The 14,237-nt window shown below is 37.9% G+C and overlaps 1 protein-coding gene across 1 annotated transcript; it reads left to right on the top strand.

Annotated features, from left to right (window-relative positions):
- The first annotated feature begins 255 nt into the window (after positions 1-255).
- LOC145230513 (T-box transcription factor TBX20-like) lies at positions 256-13,551 on the top strand. The gene is made up of 9 exons (XM_080095957.1): positions 256-484; positions 1,324-1,543; positions 3,004-3,140; positions 4,099-4,235; positions 7,665-7,823; positions 8,710-8,786; positions 11,450-11,529; positions 11,989-12,130; positions 12,608-13,551. Exons 1-9 carry the CDS (start codon positions 304-306, stop codon positions 12,807-12,809), a joined length of 1,335 nt encoding a protein of 444 aa, XP_079952083.1. The 5' UTR covers positions 256-303; the 3' UTR covers positions 12,810-13,551.
- Positions 13,552-14,237: the final 686 nt, after the last annotated feature.

The following is a 14,237-nucleotide window of genomic DNA, read 5'->3' on the forward strand; positions in this document are numbered from 1 at the left end:
GTGGTGCTGCAAGAATTTATTTTACCTTACTTTACGGTGGTAAAAAATAATTGTAAATTGCCAAACAAACTACACAAACTACATAAAATCGTCGGTTGGTTTGTGCTAGTAGGGACTTTGAAAATTTACCTTTTTTAGCTTAATTTAAATTATGAAAAACAGCGTTGGCGGCAAATGCAATTTCTACTCTATTAAAATTGCTTTGGTATACGAATTGATTCGTTATGTTGATGCTCTTTTTTAAAGATCTTAGAAAAAAACGCTTGCCCGAAATTTCACGTGTATTGATATGAACCTGACAAAATGACTGAAATCTCAAATGAACGTGAAGATACTTCGCATTCAACCGTTGTGAAAATGTCCACCAAGGCGAATAATTTCTCCATTGACGCAATTATGGCTGCTGGACACTCAACGGATAAAGTATCGAAAAACGATAAGTGCACGCTACTGGATGAGAACAAGGATTTATCCGATGAGCCGGGTAAGTTTTGCATTCGCAAGTAAGATTATGATCGATTGGTAATTTTTACTTTTATCTTTGGCGATTTCAATTCACAATTCAAATAGAATCTGTATCTCCTGTAGTACATTTTGCTCTTTGTACAAACACTAAGAACGACGTTATAACCTTTGTAAAGTGTATGAACAAATTACTGTTAGTACTTACATTTGTTTTAATCTGAGTTTCCCGTTAAATTGTGGAGTATTTCACTGCTAAAAATAGAATCTGCATGCTCTGTTTTATATATTGATAAATGTTATACTCTGCAAACAACGTTGTAACAATTAGTAAGTCAGTAAATTATAATTTGTGTTACATTTGTTTTAATATAAGCTTCCTGTTAAAAATGTGGAGTGTTTCACTGCTAAACATTTTTTTAATTTGAATTAAGTTTTTTTCGGTTGGTAAAAGAACACATAGCGACACAATTGCACAAAAACAATCACCAAGCCGGAAATAACTGTGCAACGGGCGCAAATGGTGGCCAATGACAAAGCGCGCTGCAACTAGCCTACATCGCATTATCAAGCAGCTATTTTGAGCGCATATAAAAAACTGTTTTTGTAATGTTATTTTTTAATCTTGCATCACTGAAAAGTAACCAAAACGAAACCCAATAAACATCCAGCTTAAGTGTGGTTATTCTAACTTCCTTACCCCTTCGATAAAAAACAAACACAATAAACCAAGAACTTAATATGCAGAACGAATTTAACAAAATACGCTGAACGATCGTTTTAATGTTTTCTCACATTATTGGAATAGATATTTTGTAAAATTTCCCAAGAAAGTCAAGTAAGTTAGCCACATTTATTCAGATCCGGTCAAAAACAAGACATCAAGTGCGGCACCAAATATCGGCCGGGATTCAGCGCACCATACCGGGGAGGAAACGACAGAACTTCCCGACGCACTGCCCGCTTCGTCCCACCCGAAACATCAATCGTTAAAGGACCTCAAATGTTTGCTTGAAACAAAAGAATTGTGGAAGAAATTTCACGAGCTTGGAACAGAAATGATTATCACCAAATCGGGAAGGTATATGTTCAAGCTAGGCTTATTTGTTTGTTGTCTCTATAGCAGTGCTCTTCAACCTTTTTTGGTTTGGTGAACCCTTAAACTTGTTGTGACGAACTCATACACCCTGTTTACTTAAAAAGTAAACTGAGGTAAAAAGCGATATGAAAAAGGGCGTGGGCTGTTTGGTCTTGACGTTCAACGGGCAGCCGCATCAAAAACTTTTGACGTAAATTAACGTCAATCCGCACTCTGCGCAAAACGTCTTTTGACGTAGATATACGTCAACCGCACTGAAAGTGTTAAAACATTTTTTAAAAAATCCAGAGATTCATTTATAGATCAGCTGAAACCTACATCTTTTTTCTAATATCCTGAAAGTCAAATATAAATGGTTCATTAAAAGTTTGTGATGCACCCTTGTTATACCTTTTCGTACTGGTGCACCCCACGCATATTATGGTGCACCCTAGTTAGGGTGCACCATGCACACCGGTTAAAGAGCACTGGTCTATAGCTTTCCTACAGTGGCGACGAATTTCCGCTTTAATGTTTAATTTGCCCAGCCACTTACACAAGCTGCCATATTTACTACAAGTTCACGCACAACGTAAATACTGTGTGCAATTTCACCAGGAAATAGCTGGAATGGAACGTGGCTTGTGGTGGCTAGAGTTAGAAGGTGGCTTGTGAAAGTATTAGCAAACATCCTTTGAATCTAATGAAAAATATAACAGCCTAAATCAGGGGCGTGCAACTGTTTATCGCAGTGGGCCACAACTTACAGTTAAAATAATGCTGGGGGCCAGACAATAGAGCAACACATACATTTTTAAACAGCTTATTTAATAGCGCATACAATCAAGTTACTCTTTTGAGTACTTTTTAATCAATGGGATATCTGCTAACCTTTTCGTAGAATAAATGTCAATATATTCACTGCACCTGTAAATCATGTAACTGAATTATTGCTACAAAGGCAGTTCTGTCATAATGCTCACTATGATGCAACAACGGGAACTTGTCGTCACAGTGGATAAAACCTTATCAAGGTGTGACGTTGTACAAATTCGAAAATGCCAGTGATGGTGTACAAATAGCAACATTCCATGCTCTAGCAGTAAAAAGTATTCATATTTAATGGAGTACTTTGAAGTCTGCGCGGGCCACGAAAATAGGTGCCGCGGGCCGGACACTGGCCCGCGGGCCGTATGTTGCACGCCCCTGGCCTAAATAAACGACAAGGGCTACATGCTTTATTGTTCAAACGTTAATAAACATTAAAGTCGCATAAAAGATCGATAAAAATCTGCAAAACACTGGTATCACTGATGATAGCACGACAATTTGACGAAACGTTTGAACAATAAAGCATGTCGCTTTTTACGTCCGTTTGGGTCGTTATTTCATCATTAGACTTATGAACAGATCCGTGTATAGTGATCCTTTGAAACAATATGAATACTTTCTACCGCTTGCAGACGAATGTTTCCTACAGTTCGAGTATCTTTCACTCACGCCGACCCCTCACACAAATATATCGTTGCCATGGATATCGTTCCAGTCGATAACAAACGATATCGGTACGCCTATCACCGTTCAAGTTGGCTCGTGGCAGGTAAGCAGCATAAATTGCAGATACGTCAACCTTGATAGTTTATATTTTACAAGTATTTATTGTTAAAAGTCGATGCCAATTGGAGTGTTCAAATGGTCCCAAATGTTTTGGCAAAAAACAGACAAAACATTCACTTAACTGATCTACTAGTCGATCTAGCGATCCCCTACTGCGAATCAGTGCAGCATACGAGGCACGGAGGCAGGCCCCGGTGCTTGTGATTCAACTTTTGGTGGCTTCTCCACTAAACCTGCGTAGTTCAGTTGGTAGAGCGCGAGTCCCGGAAAAACTTCCGTCGTAGGTTCCAATCCCACCGCAGGCTAGAATTTTCTAGCTTACCCCTTGTCATAGGCCTGATTTGGCCTTCATTATGGGTAGTGTGCCAAAATCGGTCATCCGCATCGATGCTTCGACCCAGTTACGCATTTGCATCTTCACACCCTTTGTGCAACATTTTTTACACGCTATTCTAGTTTTTTTGCAACGTATCACCACAAAACCGAGTCATTATTTAAAGTTTTAATGTTCACATAAGTGAAATTGAATATTTTAATGCAAATTTAAAATACTTTTAATACTTTTAAAAAGATTTGAAATACACTAATCTCAATACGCCACCAGTTATACCGAATCAAAAACGGTGTTTAAAATATTTTGGTGCGGCAAAATGTCGGCTTTAAACTTCAACCCTGCGATGGAATTCGAACCCTTGGCTAAAGCTTCTCTGCGAATAAAGCTTTACCAAGTTAAATTGCCTTTCCAGCCTATGTTTTGCCAATTAGAATTATTCTTGCAAAACCAGCTTAATTCGGTTTGAAATCTCTCGCAGGATTTGATTTATAGATAATAATACATAACGTCATTGTAGGTCAACATGATCGCTTAAGGTCAAACCACATTAATGAATAAGCATTTGCACATGACTCGGTTTATTAGAGTGTTTTTGTTTTGTTTTTAGGAAAAGCTGATCCTCCACTTTCGCCTCGCCTTTATATTCACCCCGATTCGCCCCTCTCAGGAGCTCAAGTTAACAAGCAAATGTTCTCCTTCGAAAAATTGAAACTAACCAACAACGAAATGGACCAAAACAGCCACGTGAGTGTGTTACATATTAGCACAGGGTTGCTTAACCACGGGTATGTACACCCCTGGGGACATAAAGCACCATACCAGCGGATACGAGATAGCGTGTTCAAATTAGAAAAAGTTTTAGTATGATCCAGAATATTTATTAAATAACACACATAAAACATCACTGAATAAGTAAAACGAATGTAAATTTTAATTTAGAGTTTCATTTTAATTAACACAATTTGATTATTATTTTTTACTTAGACCAAGGGATATTACAAAAGTTTTCAGAGGTATAGCAGCGACAAAATATGTACCAGTATAAAAACAACCTAATGTATTAAAAAATACAATCTAATCAAAACACTCCACTGGCCAAGCACGTCGAAAATCATCGTTACGAATTGAACGCAAAGTAATTGCCATGAGCAAGGCGGTGCTGTTTTATAACTACCATCTGGTTCAGTTGGTCCAGAATCATAATTCGGGCAGAGCTTGGGATTCAGTATTTATGAAACGCGCTTGATTTGGGCCTGCTTTTACACCGAGCCGCATTTTCGTCGCAGTTCTACCATGTTGTATAGCTAACTTTCGTCTTTATCTTAACAAAGTTTCGAGTTCGTGTGGGAATAGGGGTTTGGGATTCAATTTCAGGCCCGTTGACAACTCTGTTTTTTCCAACATTAAGTCTTGGTCCTAATCCAACCTTAGTATATTTTAGGACCGACCTAAAGTAAGGGCACGCCTACGTCTATGTGCTTTTATGATACGCATATCTCGGTATAGAAACGTTTTCCCAACTTGTTACGACTTCAATGACCTTCACGACAGCCTTATCACTAGAGGGCGTGTTAACAGATTATCGCCGGTCACGACTGGGGGGTGTGACGCCTCATTAAAGAGATGATTAATTGCCAGATACTTGAAGCCGTCAGCTAGGGTCTGGCTCTTGCAACGCGTATTTGTCGCACTGGATTTATAAATATACGTGGGAGAAAAGTCAAGGGCTTATAATGACGATACAAAGTTCTATTTAACGAACAGTATACAGTTAATGAAATTCTTTGATTATGTTGTGTGTGGCAATATTTTTTTGTGTTTTTTTAACTCCATTGCCAACGTTTCTTATAAGAAAGACGACCAAAAACATCTAATAACGCATTTGATATGACATTTTTGGCAACAAAACATTGTTCTCAAACTGATTTTTTTTCTGCATTTTTTATTTTTTGTTTAACGCCGTTTTATTCACATTAAAATTGGACACTGGATTTCGTTAAATAAGTGTTTGTGTTTTACTCCGAAAACTCATAGGTCATACGTAAAGAGCTTGATCAATTTTTGTTAAAAATTAACATAGTTGGAAAAAAATCATTTTTTTCCAAATCTTCTTTCAGCGATATTAATCTCCTCATAGTCAATTGGATTGACTTGTGTTAAAATTGGGATGCAGATCGAATACAGTCATGAGCCACCAAGATATGTTCATTATCAGGTGTCAATACCGGGTCGTGTTGAGTGGTGACGCGAGCATCAGCACTTCGCTGCTCTGTGGAGGCTTTACTGATAGAAATGACCTGAGATAAGAAACCGTGCTAGATTAGTTATGCTCATCGTGCCCAACTTGAACCACAGCCGAGTCAGACTCTGCACTGGCAATTAGTCATTCTTGATAGGAAATAGGGGCGTGTGTGTCTTTGTGAGAAGGACACCTCTATTGCAGCGGTATTCGCGTGATAGGTCGTTAGAGGATAAGTGCTCAGTTCTTCAAGTCATCTTTTTGCCTGTGGCGTTCGCATTGGTATATTTTTGTTTTCTCGTTTGATGCATACACACTTGCAGCATTGTCCGAGTGCAGTTGTGCTCACGTGGTGCACAGAAAGTCCTTAAAACATCAGCAAGCTTCTCGTATTACCAGTAATTCAAAAATAAAGAGTACTGTTTTTTTTCGACACCTTTATTGTAACGGTTCTAAACCCCGAGTTTATTTATTTTGATACCAATTGTTTGATGATTTCTAAACACCGTCATCGTTGGTCAACATGGCCGCTTCAGGTCAAACCACATTAATGAATAACCATTCGCACGTGATGCATGGTTAAATTTCAGCATAACTTCTTCAGTCGTTTCAGTTTGTGGTCCAGTAACAAAATAAACGTTTCTGTGACAATGTGGAAATCTTTATGCAAAGTCTGTGAGCTTAAGCGCCAGCACTGACCCTATACTCTAGTTATGTCATACAATAATGGTTGGAAATCGTTTTTTTTTTTAAACTGTTTTTAATCCATCAAAATGTTAACGAAACCTTTTAAGTTTCGACCCAAGAAATTATTTGGCCCAAAAAAGTTAGCGTTTTAAGTGATGTAATTTCGTGATTTTTAAATCGGCCAATTGGCATGGGAGAAATCGTACCGATAAACACACTTCTAAATTTCTGTTGATAACTTTTTTGTAACTTAATAAAGTATTCCGAACCAAAATAGTCGTGACAATGTGGCATGTCGAATTTTGCGACAAGTTCGGCCATATTTATCCGGACTTTTTTGGCCAGAATTAGACCAATCTATTTCAGACAATACATTAGGTCAATAGAATCCTGCAATCTGAAATCTAGTAGCATACAGTACTGTTCTTCAGCATTCTGGCGAAAATAATTTTTATGTGGGAATAACGATTTGTTCCACGTGTTGATTGATGGCGTCGACCCTGCTACATTTTATCACCGCCTGAAGTTTAATCAATACGTCGCCCCTCTGGTCTGTGGCCGGTGATTCCGCACAGGAATTCCGGTGGATTTTTGAAATCTAATTCTCCAGCTTCCGTCCCATTTAAAACCCGCAGATTTCATGCAACTTTAAGCCCCCTCTCTTAGACAGCGGAACCTATAAATCTTATGCCTGGCTCAAAACGGTATTTTTTTCATGAAAAAGTACGCCAATGTCTTATGTAACCGATGTTAGATGGGGTTTTTGGCGACGTTTTATGTCATACAATTGTTTTTTTTAATCTGTTTACGAAATACTAAAGGCGTTTTTTTTTGCGGCACACTTTGCAAACTAAAATCACTTCTTAACTTTTAGGAAATTTTAAATATATAAACTAAATTTTTCTGCCAAAGGTATTGTTTTACCCGATGTTTTAACGTCCTATTCAGGTCGCCTTCATCAGGACAATAACGCTTTATTATTGCATGGTCGGCAGTAGCATGTTTCGTAAGATAGATACAATCCATTTAGCGCGGGTACAGCTTGTGTAACTTGATTTGTGCTGCAGAAATTTATTTTTGTAAAGTTGTCGTAAAGACAAAAAAAGCGATTTTTTTACATTATGTTTATCGTTAATACGCGTCACGACGGTTATTTCAATACAAAAATATAAGTTAAAAACTGCTATTTTTAACCTGTAATTTTAATTTAAATGTTTTTTATTTGCCTAATTTTTTTGTTATTTTAGGTGATACTTAATTCCATGCATAAATACCAGCCTCGTGTCCACGTGATTCGAAAAGATGTAGAAGTCCTAGACATGACGAAACTGGAAAGTAATCAGTACAAAAGCTTCGTATTCAACGAAACACAATTCACTGCGGTAACTGCTTATCAAAATCAACTGGTACGTCGTGTTTGATACATGAAGCATTAATGTTGTACAGAATCTGCAGCGTGTTTACCCACAATGCGCCAATCTCACTGTCTTGTGAGCACCAATCACATTGCGCTTTATACTACGATGTAGCTGCAGCGCATTCAGCCATCACCCGATAATTGTGCCCTTCACTGTTTTGCACTCCATAACGTTTCAATGTTGCACAGATTTTTTTTCCGGCTTGGTGATTGTTTTAGTGCAACGGTGTCGCTGTGTCTATTACTTAGCAAAACAAAAACAAATCAAACTCAGAATAGACTTAACGTAGCCTAGTTATGAACATTTTTACTTTTATTCTAAAGAAGCTACAAAACTTTAAGTTTGCTGTCCAAACTCTTCCGGTTGCTAACAACAATTTTGTGCGTGGGTATATGGGCCAAAATGTAAAATTGGATTTAACTGTGGTTTTAACTGTAGTTAACTGTAGTGGTAAAATGCATTATATAGATATACTCGTCGACCTATAATTGAAAATATGTGTAACCTGCGGCTAGCGAGCGAACAGCTTGCGATCCTTAAATTGAAAATTACGCGGCCCTGGAGAAGTTTTCATTTTAAATAAAGTGCGGCCCGCTGAACCTTTTTTGTACACTGTTAACAGGCGATATAATTCCTGTATTTTTTTAGATTACCGTTACACAAACGAGTCCCTTCAGTAAATAAGATAGCATATACCCTACAGACTGCGCGTATGCATGCAAAATAAAAACAATTGAGATAATATTAGGCATAATTTAGCTCAGCACACATTGTAGCTTAAAATTTATTAAACGTTTATTGCCGCAATAATTATGGGGCTTTGTGGCAACCGACCTGAATATTCTTATGTTCTGTTTCATTTAATTGTTTCAAGATCACGCGCCTCAAGATTGACAGCAATCCTTTCGCGAAGGGATTTCGTGATTCTTCACGAATGAACGAGTACGACAGGTAAGTCTGTGTTAAAGTGAAAAACAAAATATGTAGCTACCAATATTCAAATATGATTCTGTATCATGCACAATGTGTTTGTATTACAAATGGTCTCTTTGTCATAAAATAAATAGCTTGTCATAAAACATTCAATTGGCTGCAATTACCTACCGCCACTGCAAACAAACAATACAGCTACAATTATTGTACTTAATTTTTAAAATGCCGCCGTACAATTAAACTGACAACAATTTCACAGTAACAATATTAACATTGCGCGTTGCAACTATGTTACCATGCTCAATAACATAAATTTGTAAGAAATGAGAAACATAATTGTACAGACTATGACAGGGAAAAGGTTTACTGCAGCTATCGAGTTTCAATTATAAACTGAATTTTGTCGCAATCGCAAAGCAAACTCATTTTCAGAGGAACACTAAATTGGGTTGTTGTGTTTTGCTTTGTAAAAGAAAATATAGTGGCAAATCGTATTAAAAAAAGTCACCCAGTCAGAAATTGCACCACCCGCTAAAATGTAGGTCACAGTTGGTGTAGTCAGGGTTGAACGTGCTACTGCTCCAAATTCAATTTAGAGGAATAAATAGAAAACGACAAGAAAAATATCCGCACTAAAACAAAATATGCTATCAGTAAAATAAACATAACCAAGTTTTTGTCATCAGTGACGTCATTGTGATTTGACGTCAGTGTGTAAATTGCACCGCGATGCCGTCGTTTAGGAACAAAACCTTCAGAGGCGAAGAAATGGAGGCTTAGCTGAAACTTGCGATTAACTCAACAAATGTTTAGGTCTTCCAGCAGTCTTTATTGTAATACCGACGATTCGATGTCTCATATGAGACACCTTCGTCAGGTTAATGACATCAATTGAAAAAAAAAGTTGTTATAAAGCAACAAGGGCGGTGAAACACACATAAAACGCAACTCATTCGTTAACACAACACACGTTTCGTGAATTTGGTCGAGTTGAAATTGAAAAATACAGAAAGTACTTGTTGTTGTTGTTGTTGTTTACTTAATACGGGTAGAGTACGGCAAATTTGCCGCAGTTACAATCGTTTCTTTATAGATTCAAACCGTATCGTCATTTTAAGATCTTTAGGCGCTTGACTTTAAGATGCAAACATGTCAACGGTAATTGACACTCCAGGGTGATACCCCTTGATCGATCCAACCTCGAGTTGAGTTATCGCCAGTAGCTTCTATTGAACGTTACACTCGAGGGGGCAGGGGCGCTAGTGGGGAGGGAGAGCCGCTTTAAGTTAGCAGGGATACGGATAAAATCTCCAAGTCGAGTCAACAACATTAAAGCGCTTGGATTCATGAATTATTGAGCGGGTCGTTTGAGGCGATCCGCCTGAAGTCGAAGTCAATTCGAAACGGGCTGTAGCGCATTGGCGAGTGATTCGCCCGGGATTTCGACCACCTTGCGGTCGCCGCGTAATGAATAGCTCCTCGGCCGTGGCTCCTTCTACGCGCACGGGCCGGGGACAACGAGCTAACCATGTTAACGTCGACCCGAAACCTTTAGCGGCACTTGATAAAATTACGAACGATTTCATTAGGGCCGTTAAAAGGCGCGCCACTTCGCTTGATCGGATTAGCGCTCCTACAATTCGCGACACCCTGGGGCGCAAATCATCGCCGCTTTAAAAGAGACGGAACCGAAGCGGCCTGGATTGATTTTTCTACCCTTTTCTGCTTCCCTTAGCTGTCCGCGAATTTTAACGCAAAGAAGTGGTTTTTCCAGTAATTGACAGGCGACACGCGATTACAATTAATTTCTCGCGCCTCGTGCGTCTATGCGCCCGTCGATTTAGATATTTGCCAATTTCCTTGTACCTTTAAGGCCCCTGCAGTCGGTTGCCGAGTTGACGATTTGATTGAAGAGGACGGCAGCGCAAAAATTTTCTCTCTTCGATATTGAAATAATTTTATCAGCGTTCGGTTCGCTTACCTAAAATTTTACTTTGCTCCGAACTGGCAAACATTTGCCTGAATGACGTTTTAGATATTTACCTTTTTTAGTTTAGTGACACTGGAAAATAACATGTAATTTTTGAAAACACTTTTACTACACGTTTTTGAATGCGCAAATAATTACCGAAATGTGAACAGAAAAAGGGTATATTTTTGTGTGTTTCTTTATGTGGTCATGTTTTTTTTTTGGGGGGGGGGAACATTTTTTTCTGCTAGAATTAACAATTATTACAAACATTGTTTGATGCACAAAACTTTGGCCAAATAATATAACTCAACAGTAATTGCTTGTAATCAGCATTTAGCTGAAAGGTTATCTTTCGTGTTTTGGCTAAAATTTGTGAATCAATTTGTTGAAATATTATATAGAAACGTAGTTTAATGCAAAAAGATAACAAGGTGATATTATTGCAATTTTCTATATTTGTTTTTACTTTTTTTCTCAAATCGAATTTCGCAATGATTTGTTTCTAATTTTCAACGATTATCGCGAGAAGTTCTTGAAACTCATTGAAGTTCGTAAGTTACACAAACAACCTCTCGAGAGACAACGCAACGTCAAATTACGGTCAGAAAAAAAAACTGAGACTAATTCAATCACATTGAGTCAGCAACAACTGTCGATTTCCATCTCCTAGCAACCACCGCGAGCTAACATATGGTATTTTACTTTGCAGAGACACGGTTGAAGGTATCCTGAACGATCCACGACTTATGCAACCCGCTACTGCCGCTATGCGACTGTTTTCTGAAGAAGGTGGTGGCAGTTGTTACCATATGAAATCTGATTATGCCCATGTTGCTTGTTTAAAAAACACATTTTACTAGTAACAGCTACACTGCAAATCTTGAGTCATGGTGATAGCACTTTAATTTAAAGATTTCACACTTTTTTTCATTATTTAAACCATTTCTCACATGACCGAAAACGAATTATCCTATTATTTTAAACATAAAATGACAAAACTTTGTTAACATGTGGGCTTTGGTTCATAAGCTTTGAACTAAGTAGCATTACTGCTTTTATTTGCAGGCGGCGAATAGGTATTTTCAAATTAATAAAATATAGTTTTGGGGTTCAGACCAGGTTCTGTTGTGCAATGCGTCGTATCATTTTCTTGGTCCCTTAATCGATTCTTTAGTTATCCTCTGGCCTATATCATTAAATGCAATGTGGACATACTCAACAAACTAGCATTACTTTTTACTTTTGCAGGTGGTGACCGAGAAGCCACTTCAGTCAGTTCGAGACCATCCGCTCACGACATTCCAAGACTCGTGCAACATCTCTCCGTTGCGAGATTCTCCCCTATTGCGGCACCAACAGCTCTCGGGTTTCGAACCATTCCAACTTTTGGGTAACTATATTGGGCCGATATATTTGGCTACGAATTAGGTGGAAAAATAACCCTAAAGGCCATACCACTCCTTTATTCTCAGGCCTTACTCTCTGAACAGTGCAAAAATGAAAAAAGTTTAAATGTGAACCGCAAATTTATCAGACCAGTAATAACTGTTCATAATGTTTCTCGCGTTGTGCTCAGGAAGCTTGGGTGAATAAAAATAGAAAAACAGAGAAAATGTAACTATAACATAAAAAAAGTATTTATTTTTCAACAAGATAGTATTTTATGAAGGTAAAACATAACAAATAACCGCCATAAATATTCTGCCCTTAGCCAAATCACTCAAAGTCTTTTTACTGCTGTTTTTGTTCATACGTGGTTAAAACCACAATGTTTTGTTGTGATAGTAAATATTATTGTAACATTAGCCTCACATAACGAAATAAATTTAGTTAACCATAGTTAAAATGCAATGTCCATTATTTTCAGGTCGGTGTTCGGGCCGATGTCGCTGCAACGAAACAATAGCCTCCAAGCAGCCGCAGCCGCATTCAGTCAGTATCACGTGATGAGAAGATTCCATCCTTACTTGTTACAGAGCAACTCGGCGTTAGGAGCTCTGGCAAGCCGCGATGAGTCGACATTAAAGTCGTTGCAGTTGAAAGCTGCCACTGAACCAAAACCACGTTAAACTATAGCAGCAGTTTCTGCACATTTACATCTTTTTGTTGCTATATCCCGTGTCCTTCCTCAAAAAGTAGTCAAAGAGTGTGTGATATGTAGGAAATTCTACCAACGCGAGAACTTACATTACACAAAGTGTGCTAAATACCGATGGATGGCGCAAAGAGCTTTTGCGAATATTCAAAAGCAAGTTGTTAGAAAATGCTGACGGTTAGGGCTTTTAGGGTTGGAGTGAGGTTTTATAATAATAATAGTAGCAATAAAACTAGCTTATAAACTTATTAGTTCCCAACGTTAAACTTAGTTCCTAACCCTATCCCGGTCTGATTGTTAATTAAATAACTGAGCTCTTTATGCTCTTTATCGGAAAAGCAAACTTTTTGTAATTTGAGTTCTTACGTTAATAGTTCTACCCTGATTATAACAAAAGAAAACAAAGTGTTCCCAGCAAATTATTCAACTAAGAAACATTCAATTTTAACAGTTAAAACTCCAAATGCAATAGGAACATTTTTAGGTTTAAACAGACCTTTTTACGACATTTCATCTTTTACCTCGTTCGCGTAAAAACGCATTAGCATTTCAAGTTTGCTGAATGCACAAAAAACACAAAATAGCAAACACTGCGGTTATATAAGCGTTGCGCAGTTGTTGTTTTACGTTGTGTTCCTTACGCTAAAAGTATTTCAGTTGGTCACTGTGTCTGTTTGCATTTTTTCGTGTTTGTTTTCATTCTGCCGAGTTTCAAACAAAATAACTTAGTTCAAAAAAGTCTATAAAATGTTAAGTTAGTTAGTGACAGGAAAACTTTAGTTAGTCACGAACTTATATTGTTTGGTCTAGAGCAGTGCTCTTCAACCTTTTTTGGTGTGGTGAACCCTTAAAGTTGTTGTGACGAACTCATGTAGCCTACCCTATTTACTTAAAAGCTCAACTGAGATAAAAAGCGATATGAAAAATCGCTATGCATATCATTCTTGTCAATTAACTCCAAGCATATGTTCGTAAATTTTCTATGAAACATCGGCGAAAAAACAACACCCGATATCCTAACAAAACCCGAATGTAACACAGACACTGTCAAACTAGACACGGGTAGCCTATAAAGTTTAAACCATTGAAAAAGTTTACCTGGGTTATACATAAGTTGAAACCTACATCTTTTTTCTAATATCTTGAAAGTCAAATATTAATGGTTCATTAAAAGTTTGTGATGCACCCTTTTATACCTTTTCGTACTGGTGCACCCCATGCATATTTTGGTGTAGGCTACCCTAGGGTGCACCGAGCTGATCGGTTGAAGAGCACTGGTCGAGAGTTCGTTTACCATAGCCTATATCCAAGTGGGGCAAATTCCTGACACTTTCAAAAATAGCCTACCTTTGACGAAACCAAACTGGTGTCGATTTGCGCTTAAAACAGCATTGCATTTGGC

The sequence above is a fragment of the Phallusia mammillata genome, chromosome 5, assembly GCF_965637545.1.
Source record: "Phallusia mammillata chromosome 5, kaPhaMamm4.hap1.1, whole genome shotgun sequence".
Classification (NCBI taxonomy): domain Eukaryota; kingdom Metazoa; phylum Chordata; class Ascidiacea; order Phlebobranchia; family Ascidiidae; genus Phallusia; species Phallusia mammillata.